Below are 18,097 nucleotides of genomic sequence, written 5' to 3'. Positions count from 1 at the left end.
AGCGGAAGAAGTAAAATGACGAGAAAGCAAACAATCTGAAAAGCTGTTTGACGATTCTTTTGAAAATGTAAGACAATCTAAAGATACACACACTTTCACATTGAATGTTATTTATTAAGATTATTTTAATAAATACTCCTTCGGACTTGACATGTCTACTAAGTAAAAATAATAGTTGATATGACTATTCTATCACATTATTACTATTAATTGATATTGAATATTAGGTATATGAAAATGATTTGGTAAATAAGTAATTAATGTTGCTTGCAATATTTTTTTTCTCAAATACAAAAAACATACTACAATTAAAGAATAAATAACAAGAATAATTTTATTCATCAAAGTTGTGAGTACAAATTTGTTTATCTTTTGATTTTTCTCTAAATTTTCTTCGTGAATTGGGGGCTTTTTTTAGCGTATTTCTCGAATTAAGGCTAATTTGGATCTCCTTGATCTTTTATTAATATCCTAAGAGTTTATGGATATTCGTGATACCTCTTCAAATGGAATATATTATTCTTTATTTATGCATGAACTAGGGTTTATGATAAAGTAGTCTCCAAGAACTTTAACTGAAATTAAACTCGTCTTGTAGACTCCCAACTGAAATCGAACACGTCTTGTAGAGTTTCATACAATTTTGATGTCTACAAATGCCCCTACTTCAAGAGTTGATGAAACTTAAAGACGAGATTTAAAGCACCTATATAAATAGAGCTTGTATTTCTCGAATTAAGGATGATTTGGACCTCCTAACCTCTTTATAAATATCCAAAGAGTTTATAGGATATTCGTGTCACGAATCCGACCCGCCATGACTAGCACCCACACTAACCCTCCGGTGAGAGAACTATTTTTACAACCCAAGCTAACACACTTGTGAGATATAACAGCTAAAGATTTGCGGAAGTATAAATAAATCAGGAAATAATACTGAGTCCCCATAAACTCATAAAACAATCTAAACAATAGCTGAAAATGCGGAAACATCCTAAGTAATGAAAGTCATCGCACTAAAACTCTAAAACTAAAAAAGTACAAAAAAGAAGTGCAATCCCCAAAAGGAAATCATTATGATATAACAATTGTCTGAATATCTAAGTCCTGAAAAGAAGGACTAGAATCAAAGAAAGAGTCCACGGCAGCCTGAAAGAATAGCTCACCCTTTAACTTGAAAACAACTATTCCTCTAGGCAAGGTCTCTCCGCAGTCGGTTGAATATGCCCTGTACTCAACAAAGACAGAGCAAGTGTAGTATCAGTACACAAAATCATCAGTGTACTGATAGGATCACGTGGTTAGCCAGTAAACGGATCATAGACAAGTAAACTCAACACAATAAGCACATCTATACAGAATAAGTTAACCATTTCCACTCAATTCGGTACTCAACAAGATCATAATTTATCTAAATCCATATCATGTAATTTTCATATAACGATCCTCTCATGGGACCTATAAACACTTAACTTATGTCAGAATGTGACACCCGATCTGTCACGCCCCAAGAGGGTACTCTAGGCATAGCCGACACTTAGAAATTTTGGCTAGTCCCTAAGTGAACCACTTGGCATGTTCACACAATCATTCAATCAACTCTCTGTCAGCGGAAGACTTAACTCATCAAGATGATCAAATAACTACTTATAGAAAAAGGCCAAAGGCCAACAACCTGTTTTATCCAATCAACAAAACTAGTACGAATAAAACTAGCCAAAAGACAATCTCGAATCAATAAGTCAACAATCTAGTCTATGAAGCCTCTATCACTACTATCTAAATAGTGTCAATGACAGTTCATGGCTACCTCAATTCAAATTAAGAAAACTAAACTCAAAATCTAGATGATAAAAGAATGGCATCCTCCGACATCAAGGAGGACTCACCAATCAGTTGGAATATGAATAGATCATCAATGGTGCACCTATTGATGATCTCTAGAACCTATCTCTGCATCATAAAATGATGCAGGTCTAAATGGACGTCAGTACGTGAAATGTATGAGTATGTAATATAGCAGAATGAAACATGCATAAGGTAGAATACTATCAACTCAGATAACTCAAATCAAGAAGTAAGCAACTCGATCAAGATGTCAAAATTCTAAAGCAAAAGTAAGATTTAGACAGAGACCAATCATATACAATCCAATCCAATCAAATGAGAGTACTATCAAGACCTATATGGGAGTTTCTCTTATCCAACAACAATCATTTATGAGCCAGTGATCATATAACAAGCTCGTTGTTGTTGCCACAATCGTCCAATACCTTGCCAGGAAAAAGGGGGAAATATCAGACTTTAACAGTTCAATCATCCCCTACGTTTGACGACGTAGTTATTGAGTTAGAGTTATTACTTACTCTTACCTAATTCAATGCTCGATACTCCTCCTATCACTCAATTCTCATAAGACAATCAATCTCAATCAACCAATGAACAAGCCTCATATGGACTTTTATCAGTTCATCGGTTCTATCAAATCAGTCCTTTCGGACAATCAATCTTCCAATCAAACCAATCAACAAGTCTCATATGGACTGTTATCAGTTCATCGGTTCTATCGAATCAATCCTTTTGGATAATCAATCTTCCAATCATTCCTAAATCATTTATTTATGAGTAGTTGGGACGATCATTTATGACAACATTTAGTTGAAGCCATTCAATTTAGTTCAATAATGAAGATGCAAAGACTATAAAGTTTCATCAAGACCATCATCATGCTCATATTCCAATCCCAATCATACATTCACAAGTCCAAGGCTCTAGACTCAATCCTTAATCATATTCATCCAATGTTACTCAAATTATCACGAGGTTTTATAAAGTAAATAGTCAAAAATCATTTGTTCAAGAACAAGTTCATAGAAATCATCAATTACGCAATATTATGTAAAAATATGTTAAGTTTAAAGAAAATTCTCAAGAAACACAATCATGGAAACTCAATTCATTCACAATTCAACCTATCACAATCGTGGAGACTCAATTCATTGACAAATCAATCTATCACAATTATAGGGAACATGGAAGAACAAAGTTCATGATTTAGTTTAGCCTTACATACCATAAAATCTCCATAAATTTTGATGAAAAAATCTTAACTTGAAGAAGAACAATCAAGATACCCTTTCTTGAAATTCTAGAATTTGTTTTCTTGGAAATCCTATGGTTAGGATTTAAGATTTCTCTTAGAGATTCATATATGTATGAAGAAATTTGGATTGGAAATCTTGAAATCTATGAAGAAGAAATTATCTTGATGAAGAACCTTGAAAGAGAACCCTAACTTAATGTTTTTCTTGAAAATTCTTGAGCATTAAAGTTTAAGAGTGAATTAGAGAGTTTTTTAATGAGAAAGAACTGATTTTATACACGTTTAGGGACATTAAAATAACTATCAAAGGGTTATATGACAAAAATACCCTTAAAAAATAAAGGGGCATCGTTTGGCTTAAGTAATAGGGTTCGCGTTCTCTCCGAGTCGCAGACTTCTTCTAAGATAGAGCGTCTCCAGTAAAATGGTCATAACGTTTTACTCCAAACTCCAAATGAGACAAATTTGGCGGAGTTGGAAAGAAGACACGTAGAACTTTAATTTGGTAGGTCATAGGACACATAAATGTAATATTCTGAGAGATATGGTCATTTTAAGTTGACCCTTATATGGACTCATACAAAAACTTAGCCGATAAAAATTCTTTGAACTTGGCTTGGTGTTAGAAATCTCTTATGACTCTAAATCATACCTAATACACTTTATATAGTTAGGAATTGATCCTAACTCATATATACTATTATAATTCATCGATTTCGAGTCTACACCGATATGAAGAATGGCTCGAGTCTTAACAAAAAAAATTGAGGTGTTACACGATCCCAAGTTTGTGTTGAAATGTGACACCCGATCTAAATATATGTCGGAATGTGACACCCAATCTAAATATGTGTCGGAACATGACACTTGATCCAATTAATGCAAGAATGTGACACCCAATCCCAACATACAAACAACCACAATTACATTCAGTATTCAACATTTTGTTACCAAGAACAGGTTAATCATACAACAGTCTAGTATGTGATCAATTCACATAAAATCTAGCATGTTTCTCCATTCATATACACATATGCATATCATGAAGCAATTTATCAAGCATATGAAACACATACGAGAAACAAAACCATCACCTACCTTGAATTCGAGCTTCAACAACCTTAAAATTCAAAAGCTTTCTCTTTTCTGGCTCGTTTCACTTGTTCTTGCTCTAAAAAAAGTCACATGTATGCAAATGATCAATACAATGGCCTAGTTCACATGAATTATAACATAATTCCCCTCCTAGGCCAAAACTCATAATCCTAATCCCACCCCACTATTAGTTTCAGTTCAACCCCTTCCCCCCCCCAATGATTATCAACCATAGTTTCTAGATTCTAGGAATCAAATTACGAAGGGAGTGATTTACTTACTTTAGATACAAAATATGGTGTATTTCAGCAAGAATTCGCCCTAGGTGGCTTCTGGTCACTTAAGAACGGAGTGGGAGTCAAAATAACTGTTCCGGATTTTTCCCCGTCTTTAAGTCGCGACTGTCCCGCTCTAGCGGGACAATTTCCGCTCTTGCGGGTTGCACAGAAACAAAGAGCTCAGAACTTGAGATCCAGACCCCTATTTCACAACATAACCCCTTTTCAATACGTATAAAATTATACCTTTCTCGCCAAGTCCATTTCCGGGAGTCTTACTCGCCCAAATGCGATTCCGCAAAGCCGTAAATGCTCCGCAACGTCTTGGATATTATCTTACCCAATCAATTTAGAGATTCGATCTTCTACCATTCACAAGGCCACCATAGAATTCACCTAACTCAGAATTCGTCCAAGTCTGGCCTAAGCTAAAAAAATTTGAAGTTACTACCCGAAAATTTCTGGCTCAAACTCCTTCCCCATTGGCCTATCCATAACGATGGGGACAGGTCGTTACAATTCTAGATACTAGCCTACAAGAACTCTAACTGAAATTGAACTCGTCTTATAGAATCCCAACTGAAATTGAACACGTCTTGTAGGGTCTCATACAATGTTAAGGATTAAACATGGAAAAAAGTAATTGTCCTCTTTGATATGTTAAAAATGTCAAAAAAAATCTATTTTTAAAATAGTAGATAAGTAAAAATGAACAGAGCAATATATACATAAATATTGTGTTAGAATTTTATTTTTGTTTTTTTGTGGGTTATCTCGAAAGAAATTGTGTCTCTTGGATTAAAAAGAGCTCACCTGTAAATTTAATCAGGAATTATATGTTACTGGACTTGTAAAGAAGTGGATTTACCCTGAGTAAAAAATATATATACATGAGGCCTAATTCAATTTTGATGTAATATTCTAAACAACTCACAAATATTACAATATATGATCTTTTCTTTGACTATAATAATTTTTACTAGAAGAAATTTGGCCATTGAAAGGACCAAATAAAGTTGGATTTTTATACTGTAGGCAAAGTCCATGTATTAGATTTTAGTTGAAGTCGTCTAGTCACAAGAATTTTTCCCACAAAATGATCTCCCTATTAATGAATGACTTCTCATGTGATTGGATTACACAAGAGATTTTAAAAAGGGATAATTACGGTAGATGGTCATTCAGTCATTTTAATTATCAAAAAAAGGTCATTTGGTGTATATTTATGAATACTCAGTACAAGGCAAGAATCGTTAGAGTATTGTATTACCCTCTAATAGGACTATACAGAGCAGCAGGAAGGTTGGAATCATATTTCATGTATAGAATGTATCATAACGTATATGCAGTGTATCATAATGTATAAATAATCTATATTGTATAGTCAGTGTATACTTTCTATGACTTTTGGCAAGCTATATTGTATAGTCACTGTATATTTCCTATGATTTTTGGCTATTTTTTATGTAAATAAAACATGGCTATATTTATTGTAAACCAATTAATTTATTGTATATATTTGAAATTGTTCCTTTTAAAAATGATATTTGATTCTATAATATTTTTTTGTTAGATTTCCGAGCAAATAAAAAAATTGTCTGAAAAATAAAAGAAATTAGCTATTTGTGGAAACAATTTAGGAAAAATTCCAGTTAAATATCACTCGGATATCTAGTTTACAAAATATGTACTATATATACTAAAGTGTATCGACAATATTTACTTCTATCATGTTGGTAAGCTAGATGACTGAAGGATAAACTTATGTAAGTTCCCCAACAATTTATTATTACTATTGTTTATAGTTTTCAACTCAACCCAACGAAATTTTTAGTAGGGATTACACAAATGTCATAATATTAAGAGTTAATTACATTACATTTCTACTTTTTTCCAAATTACAAAAATTTCTTAAATTTGGTGAAATCCGAATACATCCCAAAAATGCCCCGATACATCGTGTCTCGGTTCAGGATACATTCCTCAACGTCCTGATACAACAAGTCTCGATTTCAAATACATCACTCAACGTCCCGATATATCACGTATGTGCTGATACATTGTGTAAAGTGATGTATTCGATCGATATATCTCTTATAAAGTGATGTATCCAAGAATAGGAGAGAATATAAATTTTTGTATTTTTTTCTAATGATAGAAAATTTTAAAAAATATGGTAAAATAAGTTATGTATTTGGGTAATTTTTCCAAATTTTTAAAGGCCCATATAGCTACCATCATTTGAAGAAGATCCATTACATTTTGGGTCTTAGCCTGTTTAATATCTATGTACAAGCCCAAGTCTAGATATATCCTTCAAAAAAACAAAATCTATTTGAAGATGAAATGGCGGAAGAGGGAAAAAAGGAGCAACCAAAAAAAATGGAAGTATGAAATTTTCTAAAATCATTTTTACTAGACTAAGAAAATAATGACTAGTTATAAGATTTAATAAAATCACTTATAATTTATAAATTAATATTTTCTATGTAATTTTAGAATTTATAAGCAATATTTTCACAAACTGACACTAACGACAATGATTTTGATGATCTAGCCTAGACCCAAAAACTCACTCAAATCTATAATCAAATTCTAAATATCAAGCCCAGGATTAAGTCTCATTCCTCCAAACATCATAAATCTAATATAGTATTCATCTAATACAATATACCCAATATATTAAATATATATACCAATTTTATCAACTCTTAATTTTTTTTACATGAGTACCAATAGAAGAAGAGAATGATTCAAATATATGGTAAAGTTACAAAACCCGTAACTTAAACTCCAAAAAGTATTAGTAACCATCCATCCTATCATTGTAATCATTACCCTATAATTACTAATTTTTACCTATTCATTGGCCAATTGTCATTAATTGCCACTCATACTTGGTCTAAAAGACCACCATTATCTCATATGAAATTGACCGTATTTCCTTTTAAATTATTACTATAATACTAATAAATATTATGTTGTTCCTTTTCTTTCACCACTCAAAAAAAATATGATAATGAAATTTAGCCCTACATCTATTCAATAGCACAATATGCAAGTGTGATTAGCTTTTTACCTGATGCAATTTTTGTTGCCCAAGTGATGTCGCCAAACCGTCCATGTCAAGCGCCGGCTTCTAATTATGCTATGATCTAAATTAATAAATTCTTCTTAACTTAATTTAATATATAGGTCAAGTTGTATAGGATCTTACATAAATTAACAATTTAGCTCACTAATTAAATTAATTATTTAAAATCACTCGTCAACTAATTAATCATAGTTATCGAATAGTCCAAACTTCTCTATTTAAATTTACAAAAAGGGTATTTTATGAAAAAGGAAAGGGCTCATTTTTTAAATGACCTAATGAGTTATTACATAATCAAAACATATACTAATGTAACTAAATCAATGATAATTCCTTAATATCATCCTAAAATTTTGAAATTAAGCAAATTCAAGCAGTATATAGGTCTACACTTTTAAGTAATTATGATCATAACAGAGACAATTAATCAACGAGATAACCATGAAAGCGATGTGCATAAGAAGATAAATCAAATTTATTTGAAATATAAAGGAAGTATTTCTATGCCCATGTAATACATACTCGTAATAGATTTTATCAAATCATGATCGAAGATGTGGATAAGGCAATTTGTGAATCAATGTCACGTGTTGTTGCCAAACAAAATTATACTGCCATTGAATCAAATCAGACCTTTTTTAATGTTAAATTTAGTTAAGTGATTTTTATTAATACAAAATAAAGTTTAATGTTTTTGTTAGATAAATTTTCAATTTTATGTAATCTTTTGAGATATTCTCTCTCCAACAACCTCATTCTAAGAAAATGTGAATCCCAAAAATCATAAAAGAAAAAATAACGAAATAATTCAATTATTGAATAGGTGATCCATGAAAGCAGACAACAATGAAAGTAAAAGTATCAACATACAAGAAGGGCATAGCTGCTTGTAGTTTGGAACCAAAACTTAGCCTGCATATGTTCTTCTCTGTTTTTTTTTTTTCCTTTTTTATAACTGAAGCAACATGTGAGGCCCAACTTCTCTCTATTGTGTGAAAATTAGAGGGTAAAATCCAAAAAAAAAAATCCTCATCAATGGAAGATGGCACACCAGGTGTGTGTATAGATAACTTTAAGCATAAATGAATAATTATTATTATTTTCTTTCACAAAAAAAAACATGACTAGTCGTGCTCCTTACTGTCATTGATTCCATTTTAAGTGATAATTAAGATTTCAGCACACAAATCTTACCACTTCCACGTTGACCCTTCCGTTTTCTATATCTTCTTTGAAACATGCCACAATCTTCATTCAACTTAAAATCTTTCATAACCCATATTTAGTAAAAAAGTTTTGCATTCATTTCAAACTAAAAAAATATTTTTTTTTAAAAGGAAAACAATCGGATGAAGAGTCCAAAAAACACTAAACACTGTCAAAAGACACATCCGTCATTGAAGAGTCCATTACCTTTTTTTCACCGATTACTAAAAGCTTTGTTTTCAAAATCTGAATGTTAATTGAAGAGTCCATTACCTTTTTTTCACTCATTACTAAAAGCTTTGTCTTCAAAATCTGAATGTTCATTGGCCTTGCATCTGCAAAATCAAATTAAAAATTCACATGCTCTTCAGTTATGAATGTATCTTTTGGTAGTGTATATTGCCTTTTGGACTCTTCAGCCGATTGTTTATCATTTTTTTATAAAAAAAATATCTTATTTCGTAAAAAGTGCAAAAAAATTATAAAAATAAATGAATGGAAATTTTGGCTTCTTGTGGTGCCACACGGCTGAGGATTATCTTTTATATATATATACAAATGTAATTTACAAGCAAATAAAGTGGGACCCAAAATCCTCTTGTCAACTTTTAAAGAAGTCACGCACAAGTAATGTTAGTTGTATAACACACAAAATAAAACATTTCCATTTACTCATCCTTTCCAAGTTTTTCTCAACATATACAGTAATTAGTAAAGCTCATAGCTCTGCATCAATGGCGCATCCACTTTCCTTCTCACAATCCACGCTTGCACTTCCTTCTTCCTCTTCGAAATTCCTCCGCCACAGAAAACCCACACCCATTTCGACCCATCTCAAAAGACTCACCAATTTCACTTCCATTTCCAAAAAAATCAATTCCTTCACTAGCCCAAGAGCCACTCAAGATTCGAATTCCAACAACTCTTCATCGGAAATCGAGCAAAACCCACTACCGGAAACCGAAAAAGAAGCCGGAGGAGAAGAGATGCCGTCGGATGTGGGGTTGGAGATAAAGAAGCTGATGAAAGAGAGAGAACAGAAAGAGCCGGATTTTTGGAGTGGTGTGGCGGAGGAGATAAGGGAAATTGAATGGCCAGCTTCTGGTAAGGTGTTGAGTACTACTGGAGTTGTAATTGGGGTTATTGCTGGGTCCAGTGTCGTTTTGCTAACTCTTAATGCCGTTTTGGCTGAACTTTCCGATCAAGTTTTCGCCGGAAAAGGTGTACAAGATTTCTTTGGTTGAACATGAAGATAAGGCTTCTTTAAAATCTTTTTTTTTTTGTTCTTTTTGTGTGTTTTAGTTCTTTTTTTCATTACAATAATTTTCAACAATTTTTTCCCTTCTGTTGTTGCAAAAATTTGATTAGAATACTGGAATATGAAAGGCTGAAAGTGGAGTTTTTAATCTTTTACGCTTAATAATAGTTAGGTAATTAATGAGCATTTAATATAATTTGATGGTTGCTAAGTAGTTTTAGAAAAGTTGATAGTTGAGCGACGTTTTATTTTCTTGCGAAATAGATTTGATGGTAATTTAATGCACCTATTTTTGTTCTTACCAGTTATAATAGCATTATTCTCGTAGTTTCATATCCTATGATTTACATTACTTTTTATGCTTCAATTATTGCATCATTTGGCTATTGCTATTGTTTCTTGTTTTTGAAATGATATATAATATTTTTTTCTTATTATTTTTTCTGTCCTCCATCCAATGTAATCTCACACAAATGAGGTCTAAGAAAAGTAAGATGTACGCAAATCTTAGCTCTATCTATATGAGGTATAAACTTTGTTTTCGATAGACCCTCTCCTTGTTTCCAATGTAAAACCAAGTAAAAATATGCCAAGAAGCAAAACTTTCATGAACAAGAAGCAACAGCTCTTTAAATTTCAAATGGTGTAGAATAACAAAAGCACTAAAATATACTTGAATAGTTTCCTTACTTTTAAAAGAAAATGGCCACTAAAGGAAAGAAAAGGCCTTATTTTCTAGCAGTTTCAGCAAAACGGGAAGGGAAAAGTTCAGACAAGAACATTCTGCTATCATCGGAAAACCCATTTCGAGACTAGATATGGTAATCGAAGGACAAAAAGTTCAAGGCTCCACGGTCATGTTCTCCGCTTCCCGTCTGACAGTTTCAAAGAGCACAGATGAAAGATATCGCTCCCCGAAGCTTGGGAAAATAACCTGCATACCAGTTTCAATTAGCTGTACTTAGAGGCAAAACAAACCTCACTGAGGTTGAGATCGTTATTCCATCATGCAAATGACTAAGATTGGTGAAAATATTTTCCATGCGGAGACAATACGTCAACTCGATACTTGTTTAGCACAAGCAAGGAATGATTATTATGTGCCCAAAACTTACAAATTAAACATGCTACTAAAACAATAAAACACTAATGGCAAGAAGCACAAGATGGATCGATAAAGTAGTACATTGAACAAGTTCCATAATTAGGGTGCTTTACTGGACAAGATAAAAATTTATGTCACACACGATCAAAATGAGGAGTCAGGTAACACTTGTCTATAAAACTACTCATTTTTGTAGGCTCATTTTAGAAGTAGGCGTCGACAATTGATGAGTTATTCGGCAGTAGCAGTAGGCACAAAAATTTTGAGCCTTATAGCACAATGACCATCGAGTTATTGCATCTTTCAGGTCCCAAGCACTGCCAATGAAGCAACTCAACCCAACTACTGTTAAATTTCAGACCTTCCACACTTACATATCAAGCATTTAAGCCCACGCAACCAAAAAAAAAAAAAAAGATGTATTTGAAAGAGAGGAACTGAGGAACAGAAGAAACACAACACTGAATAGAGATGAATTTTTTTTTTTTTTTTTAGAATAGAGATGAATTTGTTTTCATCATATTGGCTAATCTGTAAAGTTAATGCAGAAAAAAAGAACTTCTTTTGACAAATATGCAGAAAACAAGATATTTTGGGAAGAAAAATATTAAATGAAGCACTTCCTACCTATATAAGATGAACAGGATCAAAAACATTTCACCATGTCAATCACTTAGATTCCTACAAATAACTAAATTCTACTAGTCCATTAAGACACTGTTGCATCTTTTATTTTTTGTTTTGATCCCATATGATATTTCAATTTTTCACTTCACATAACTTATCAGCTTCGGTTGATCATGTTTTATCTAGCATTTCATAAAAAGTGATAGATACTTACAACAATGAGCTTCCCAGCCATTTCAGGGCGCTTAGCAACTTTAATTGCCGCAGCAGCAGCAGCACCAGATGATATTCCCACCTGTTAAAATGCATATTTTCATGATTTAAACATGTAGAACACTAGGAGTGTGCAAAACTGGAGCATTAATATTACGATGTTAATAGTTGTTGCACTGTTTTTTTTCTTTACTCTCTTCGTGGGAGTCATCTTTTTTTTTTCCAGGGAGCCACGAGGGGGATGGGGAGCACAGTTAGAACAGTCAAACTTACAAGCAATCCTTCCTTCAAGGCAAGAAGCTTAGCCATTTCTATGGATTCTTCACTTGAAACCTGATTTTATCATAACAAATAAAGTCTGTCACATTCCTACCAAGCTCAAGATCAATAAGGTAGAACAAAAACTAAGATTCACTGTTTCACATAGTTCAATAACTTTGTAGAAAGGATTTTCTGGAAAGTAAATATCTTACTTGAACTACTTCATCGATAAGGTTAACTTCCAAAACACCAGGAACGAAACCAGCACCAATCCCCTGAATCTTATGTGGGCCTAATGCATCAAGGGCAAGCTGTATGTCAAATTGAATAATATAACAATAACATCTTAAATTGTTTACAGAGCAGAACTTCAAACATGATCACATTATGACTTAATTGTTGTACTTTTTCCCTTTTGGTGCCGCGGTGGGCTGATGGGATCGGATAACCATTCAGAAAGGTGGTGCAACTTTTAGCTCTTTACTGACAAAAAATTTCTCCTATATTTCTGGATTGACACAAAATGGAGTTCAGAAGGGATAGGATTGTTATACTTTGCTCTTTAGGCATTCAAGAGTGAAAATTACTACTATTATACATATAGTTGATCCCAAATAGTTTAGGACTGAAACATACTGTATATGGTTAGTGATAAAAACATAAATACTGGTAAAGATAGGAGAGTATAATCTCAGTTGCCCTTTATGGCATAAGAAATTATAAAATCAAAGAAGCATTTCAAAAACAGATTGGCGCTAAAATTGAGATACAAAAATGAAAAAAACCTTAAGAGTATATTGTATATTATTCATACTATATAAGTGCTGGGAAAATGTTTAAACAGCAGATTAACATTTCTTTGTATCTAGGCTTTTGCATGCTAAAATATTACTCCAGTAAAACAATAGAGAGTCTGAGATATAGTAAAAATAGACTGTTACAAAAACAAGCAAAGCAATTTTATTTACCTTTCTGCTTTTCCAATCTAACTTTAGCATAATTTAGAGAATCCCATTTTTGGCATACTGTTGATTGTAATCTTCAGTTAAAACTTAAGTTTAACAGTTTAGTTAAAGGGTAAAAAGAAAGTCCTGGAACGTTTACAATATAGCTCTTTTTGTTTGTGGTTTTGCAATAGGCATAGTAAGGGTTTAATAAACTTCCTAGGACTAGGAAACAGTTATGGTTCAAACAAGCAGATGGACTGTGGACGAGACTTGATTATTGACCTCCATCATATATAATGCTGTTGCAGCTCTCCAGAAAAGTATTAACAAATAAAAGCTGGTTCCGTGCCAATATATCATGCAAGCAAAGTGACTACTAAGACGCCAAGACATGCTACTCAGTGACCAAGAAGGCCAAATAAATCCTAAGCCCTTTAACAAGTAATGTTTTCGGAGAGGGAAAGGAGCACAAAGATCAATTAATACATGCATGAAATTCCTATATATTACTGAGATGGATCAGGGGAATTTTGCTATCCAGACACTGCCTACTCCTCTGAATTAATTTGACAAATCCCATCTACTCATTTACTTTGAGATTCCATTTAAAATTCAAAATTTCAGCTATACTAGCCTCTAGGTTTTGTGTGAACTGTAGCATTAGTTACACAAATAGATATTGTTACAATACTAAATGACCTTAGGTTCTACAAGAAGAACAATAATAAGACTGGAGCCTGTTAGTAGCACATGTACTGCTGCTCATTCGCCTCAATTAGAATGTTAGTTAGATGTGGCTCAAAACCAGAAATAATGTTAACAGCACTACACCAGTAAATTAAGATAGTAGTGTGAGACCCAATATCTGATAAAGAAAGACATAATGGTAAGGCTGCGTACAATAGACCCTTGTGGTCGGGCCCTTCCCCGGACCCTGCGCATAGCGGGAGCTTAAGTGCACCGGGCTGCCCTTTTTAAAGACATAATGGTTGAGAAAGAAGAAAAGGCTCACCAGGCTTTCCACCAGAAAGGATAGCACTTTCAACTGGTTCCACACCATACAGCTATCATCCAATTGCAGAAAGGAAAAAAGGAACCAATTTTACAAATCATGACAACATTAATTGAAAATTCAGCATATAGACATAAGTCAATTACTAATCAAAACCAAATCAAATGTTTTGTACTACAAGGCATTAGCCCAATTCTTAAACAATCTTACCTTGACGTTGGGGTTCTGCTCTCTCAAATACTTGCCTGAACCAGTTATTGTGCCTCCTGTTCCAATGCCAGAGACAAAAGCATCCACTTTCCCGTTTGAGCCTTTCCAGATCTCAGGACCAGTGGTTTCATAGTGTATCTATATTATGGTTATATTTGAGTTAGCCATACCTGCATCAGAGAAAGTAAACTTGGCTTGGGAAAAAGAATACCTTTGGGTTTGCAGGGTTTTCAAATTGCTGAAGAATATAGGAGTTGGGTGTTTTGGCCTTTATCTCTTCAGCCTTCAAAATAGCACCTTTCATCCCTTTTGCTGGATCGGTAAGCACCAACTCAGCACCGAAGGCACGCAGAATAATTCTTCTCTCAAGACTCATTGAAGAAGGCATCGTAATGATGAGTTTGTAGCCTTTAGCAGCAGCCATGAATGCCAATCCTACACCGGTGTTTCCACTTGTAGGCTCGATGAGGACACTCTTCACAAAGAACGAAAATAATAAGTCAGATTCGATTTGCTAAACAAGTTAGCGATCAGATCTATAATATAAATGGCTCCATTCCTCCTTGAGACAATCATCACATCCACCAAATTGAAGAACCACTTCAACCCACAAACCAAGAAACAAGCATTGCAAAGTTATTTCTGGAAATAAGGATAACTAACCTCGCCAGGTTTGATTAGACCCTTCTCCTCAGCGTCTGTAATCATACTATAACCAATCCTGAGAGTAGTCATAACAACAGATAAGCAAAACACAGACATCCTAGATAAATGCACAGCTCAAACATTCAGGGAGATGAGTGATTCTTGTAAAACATGAAATGTAGCACATAATTCTTGTGAAGGAATATCCACAAACAAAATGAAGTTTCACCTATCCTTAACACTAGAGCATGGCTCCATGCTTTCCAGCTTGGCAGCAACACGTCCAACACATCCTTCCACAACATTATTCAGATACACCAAAGGAGTGTTACCAATCAACTGTGGGTCAAAATCACAAATTAATACAATCTATGCGGTATACAAATTCGGAAGAAAAACAATACCCCGAAAGCAACCAGATACAACAGGTAGTCAACTTACTTCAGTTACATCCTTAGCAATTCCAGTCTTTTCTGCCGCCATATTATCAGGTTAATTCTGCAATGATTTATAGCAAAACTAAGTGAAACTTTATAGAATCAAAACACAGTTCACCAAATCAGCTACTCATTTAAACCTCTCACTGTCAATTAATTAATCAACTATGCCTCAGTCTCAAATTAGTTTGGGTTAACTATTTGGGAACCCTCTAAATCCAATCCACTCCACCCCGGTAATTTCGTTCCTTACAAAATATAACCAGCTTTCAATATTCAGGAAGGGAAAACAATACTGAAATGAACGTCAGTTTATTCTTAGCAATTCTTTTCCTTTTCCAACTTACACCAATTACAACTATTTGCCAGCTAAATTAGGGGGAAAACACCAAAAAGCTCAAAATTTTGTATACTAACAAATTCAAAGAAGAACATGAGTATCTTTTATCCTATCCCTTATAATTAATGATTCCATTTTTATTCCATCAACACCAAGAATCCATCATCCCCAGTTCCTACATTCTTGAAGAACAAAAACCCAATTCTCAGAATCACTTTTTATCTCATAATTTTTTTTTAAATCTCCTTCCCTGATACCTTTACAAGTAAAACCAACAAATCTTGAGCATAAATCTGATCAGATGTAAGGAAAAAAACAGTAATCTTAGCAAATAAACAGAGAAACAATTATCTATAAGGCAATCAAAAGCCAAAAAATTGAGGGAAAAAACGAAAAATTAATTACCTGGGATTTGACAATGACAAGAAAGGAACAGCCTTGTTGAAGATGCTATAAGAGGAGCAAATGTACCGTGACTGTCTAGGAAGAGTAGTGAATAACGTTACATATATAGCCATTTTGTTGATTTTTCCAATCAATAATTTACTAAAATTTGTCTTTTGTTTGACTTACCTTATCGTGCAAATTTGGGCATCTTGCCTTTTTGTTCAAACGTGTTTTTTTTTTATTTTCAAACTTTTTAGATTTATTTGAAAAATTACCCGGTAACTAAAATTAATGTAATTATTTTAGATAGTTTATAATATATTTGTTTGTTATAATATAGTGTGTTTTAAAAGGCGGGGGCGTGAGGCAAGGCGTTTTACTTAATATAGGGCGAGACTTAAGCCTCGAGACGTAGGGTGTTTAAATTTTTAATTTACAATATGGTATAGTAATATAATAACATAAAATTATAAAAAATACATCAATAGTTTGAAATAATTACAAGTATGATTAAGGAAACTCATAGAAAATAAAACTTCTAACATGACTATACAAGTATAAATAATCTAATATCTTAATTTTGTAATAATAAAAGAATCATTATTTCTCAAAATATTTTTTATCATACTATACATTTTACCCTCCCTAAAAGAAAATAATCAATAAAACTTACTAGTATTATAATAAAAATATCACTCCATCATGAATACAAATAAAATTACTTTCAAATAGAAAATAAAATATGATAATTTTGAGATATATGACAAAATCATGAAAAGCAATGATAAGTGAAAACGTAAAATTTCACTACAAATTTTTAAAAGAAATGTTATGCAATATATAATCACCTTCATAGTGTTACCAAATAGTAAAGATGTGATACTACAACTTGCTATTTGAGTTACTCTCAATCTTCTTATCTCTATAGATTAAAAAATTTTAAGTATCATTCACTTATTTAAGAATTATGAGGATAAACAATGTTAACTAAAGATTTTAACACATAATTTGTGTAAGATCTGTTAGGCGAGCCCCGAGCTTTGGGCGTTGGGCGTGCTTAAGACGTACAATCTGACATTTAGGACGTAAATCTTACAAAACTAAGTCTCACATTTGAATCTTGGGGCGTTTTGCTAGAGTCCCGCCCCCGAGCGAGCCTCGAGGCGAGTTCCAATAGAATTTTTTAAAATACTATTATAATGTAATGTAACTACAATATAATTATAAACGTATTGTTTGATTGCATAAATATAATTATATAATTAAATTAAATTTTAAAATAAAAGTTAATTATATAAAAATTGAAGTTAATATTTGATAAATATGTGTATTTATAAATAATATTAAATTAGATATTTAAGATACTTATTAATTTTTGAAAATATATCAATAAATAATTATATTTTTATAACCTCTAAATAAACCTAATTTTGATTCTCTTATGGCTTCTCAAACAGGCCCTTAATTATCGCACAAGAAATTCATATCTAGAGGGTGTTTGGCTAAGGTGTTGCTTAAATTGGGCACTTTTTAGTTTATTGATGTTTTTGATGATTATTAAAGTGTTTATAAGTTAAAATCAATCAAAAACTCTAAATTGGTTATTCCTAACTTATATTTTTTTTAGCTCATAGTAAACATTTTTTGTTTGATCTAGTATTTTATTATTTTGTCCTTAATATTTTTTCTAATTCAAATGTTATCTTTTTTCAAAATAAAGCTCTTAACTTTCGCTTTATTGTATATCCGTCTTCCTCCTCTTCTTTATACAAATACTTTTAAATTCATATTTTTTGCAAAAAAAAAAAAGAACAAGAAGAATATTTTAGTTATTCTAACAGAATAACAATTTATTAACACTTTTTTATCCTGTTTTGAT

The 18,097-nt window shown here is 32.6% G+C and overlaps 2 protein-coding genes across 2 annotated transcripts; one reads left to right on the top strand and one right to left on the bottom strand.

Moving 5' to 3' along the window:
- The first annotated feature begins 9,383 nt into the window (after nt 1-9,383).
- LOC129883011 (preprotein translocase subunit SECE1) lies at nt 9,384-10,182 on the top strand. The gene has a single exon (XM_055957548.1). It carries the CDS (start codon nt 9,511-9,513, stop codon nt 10,018-10,020), a length of 510 nt encoding a protein of 169 aa, XP_055813523.1. The 5' UTR covers nt 9,384-9,510; the 3' UTR covers nt 10,021-10,182.
- A 455-nt stretch (nt 10,183-10,637) lies between these two features.
- LOC129883010 (cysteine synthase) lies at nt 10,638-16,340 on the bottom strand. Its single transcript, XM_055957547.1, has 11 exons — nt 16,237-16,340; nt 15,496-15,552; nt 15,284-15,393; nt 15,073-15,130; nt 14,621-14,884; nt 14,410-14,547; nt 14,200-14,251; nt 12,453-12,532; nt 12,253-12,312; nt 11,981-12,061; nt 10,638-10,968 (listed from the first exon to the last, which is right to left on the bottom strand). Exons 2-11 carry the CDS (start codon nt 15,535-15,537, stop codon nt 10,876-10,878), a joined length of 978 nt encoding a protein of 325 aa, XP_055813522.1. The 5' UTR covers nt 15,538-15,552; nt 16,237-16,340; the 3' UTR covers nt 10,638-10,875.
- Nucleotides 16,341-18,097: the final 1,757 nt, after the last annotated feature.

This window comes from Solanum dulcamara, chromosome 3 (assembly GCF_947179165.1).
Source record: "Solanum dulcamara chromosome 3, daSolDulc1.2, whole genome shotgun sequence".
NCBI lineage: Eukaryota > Viridiplantae > Streptophyta > Magnoliopsida > Solanales > Solanaceae > Solanum > Solanum dulcamara.
This window is presented reverse-complemented; position numbering and strand designations above follow the sequence as displayed.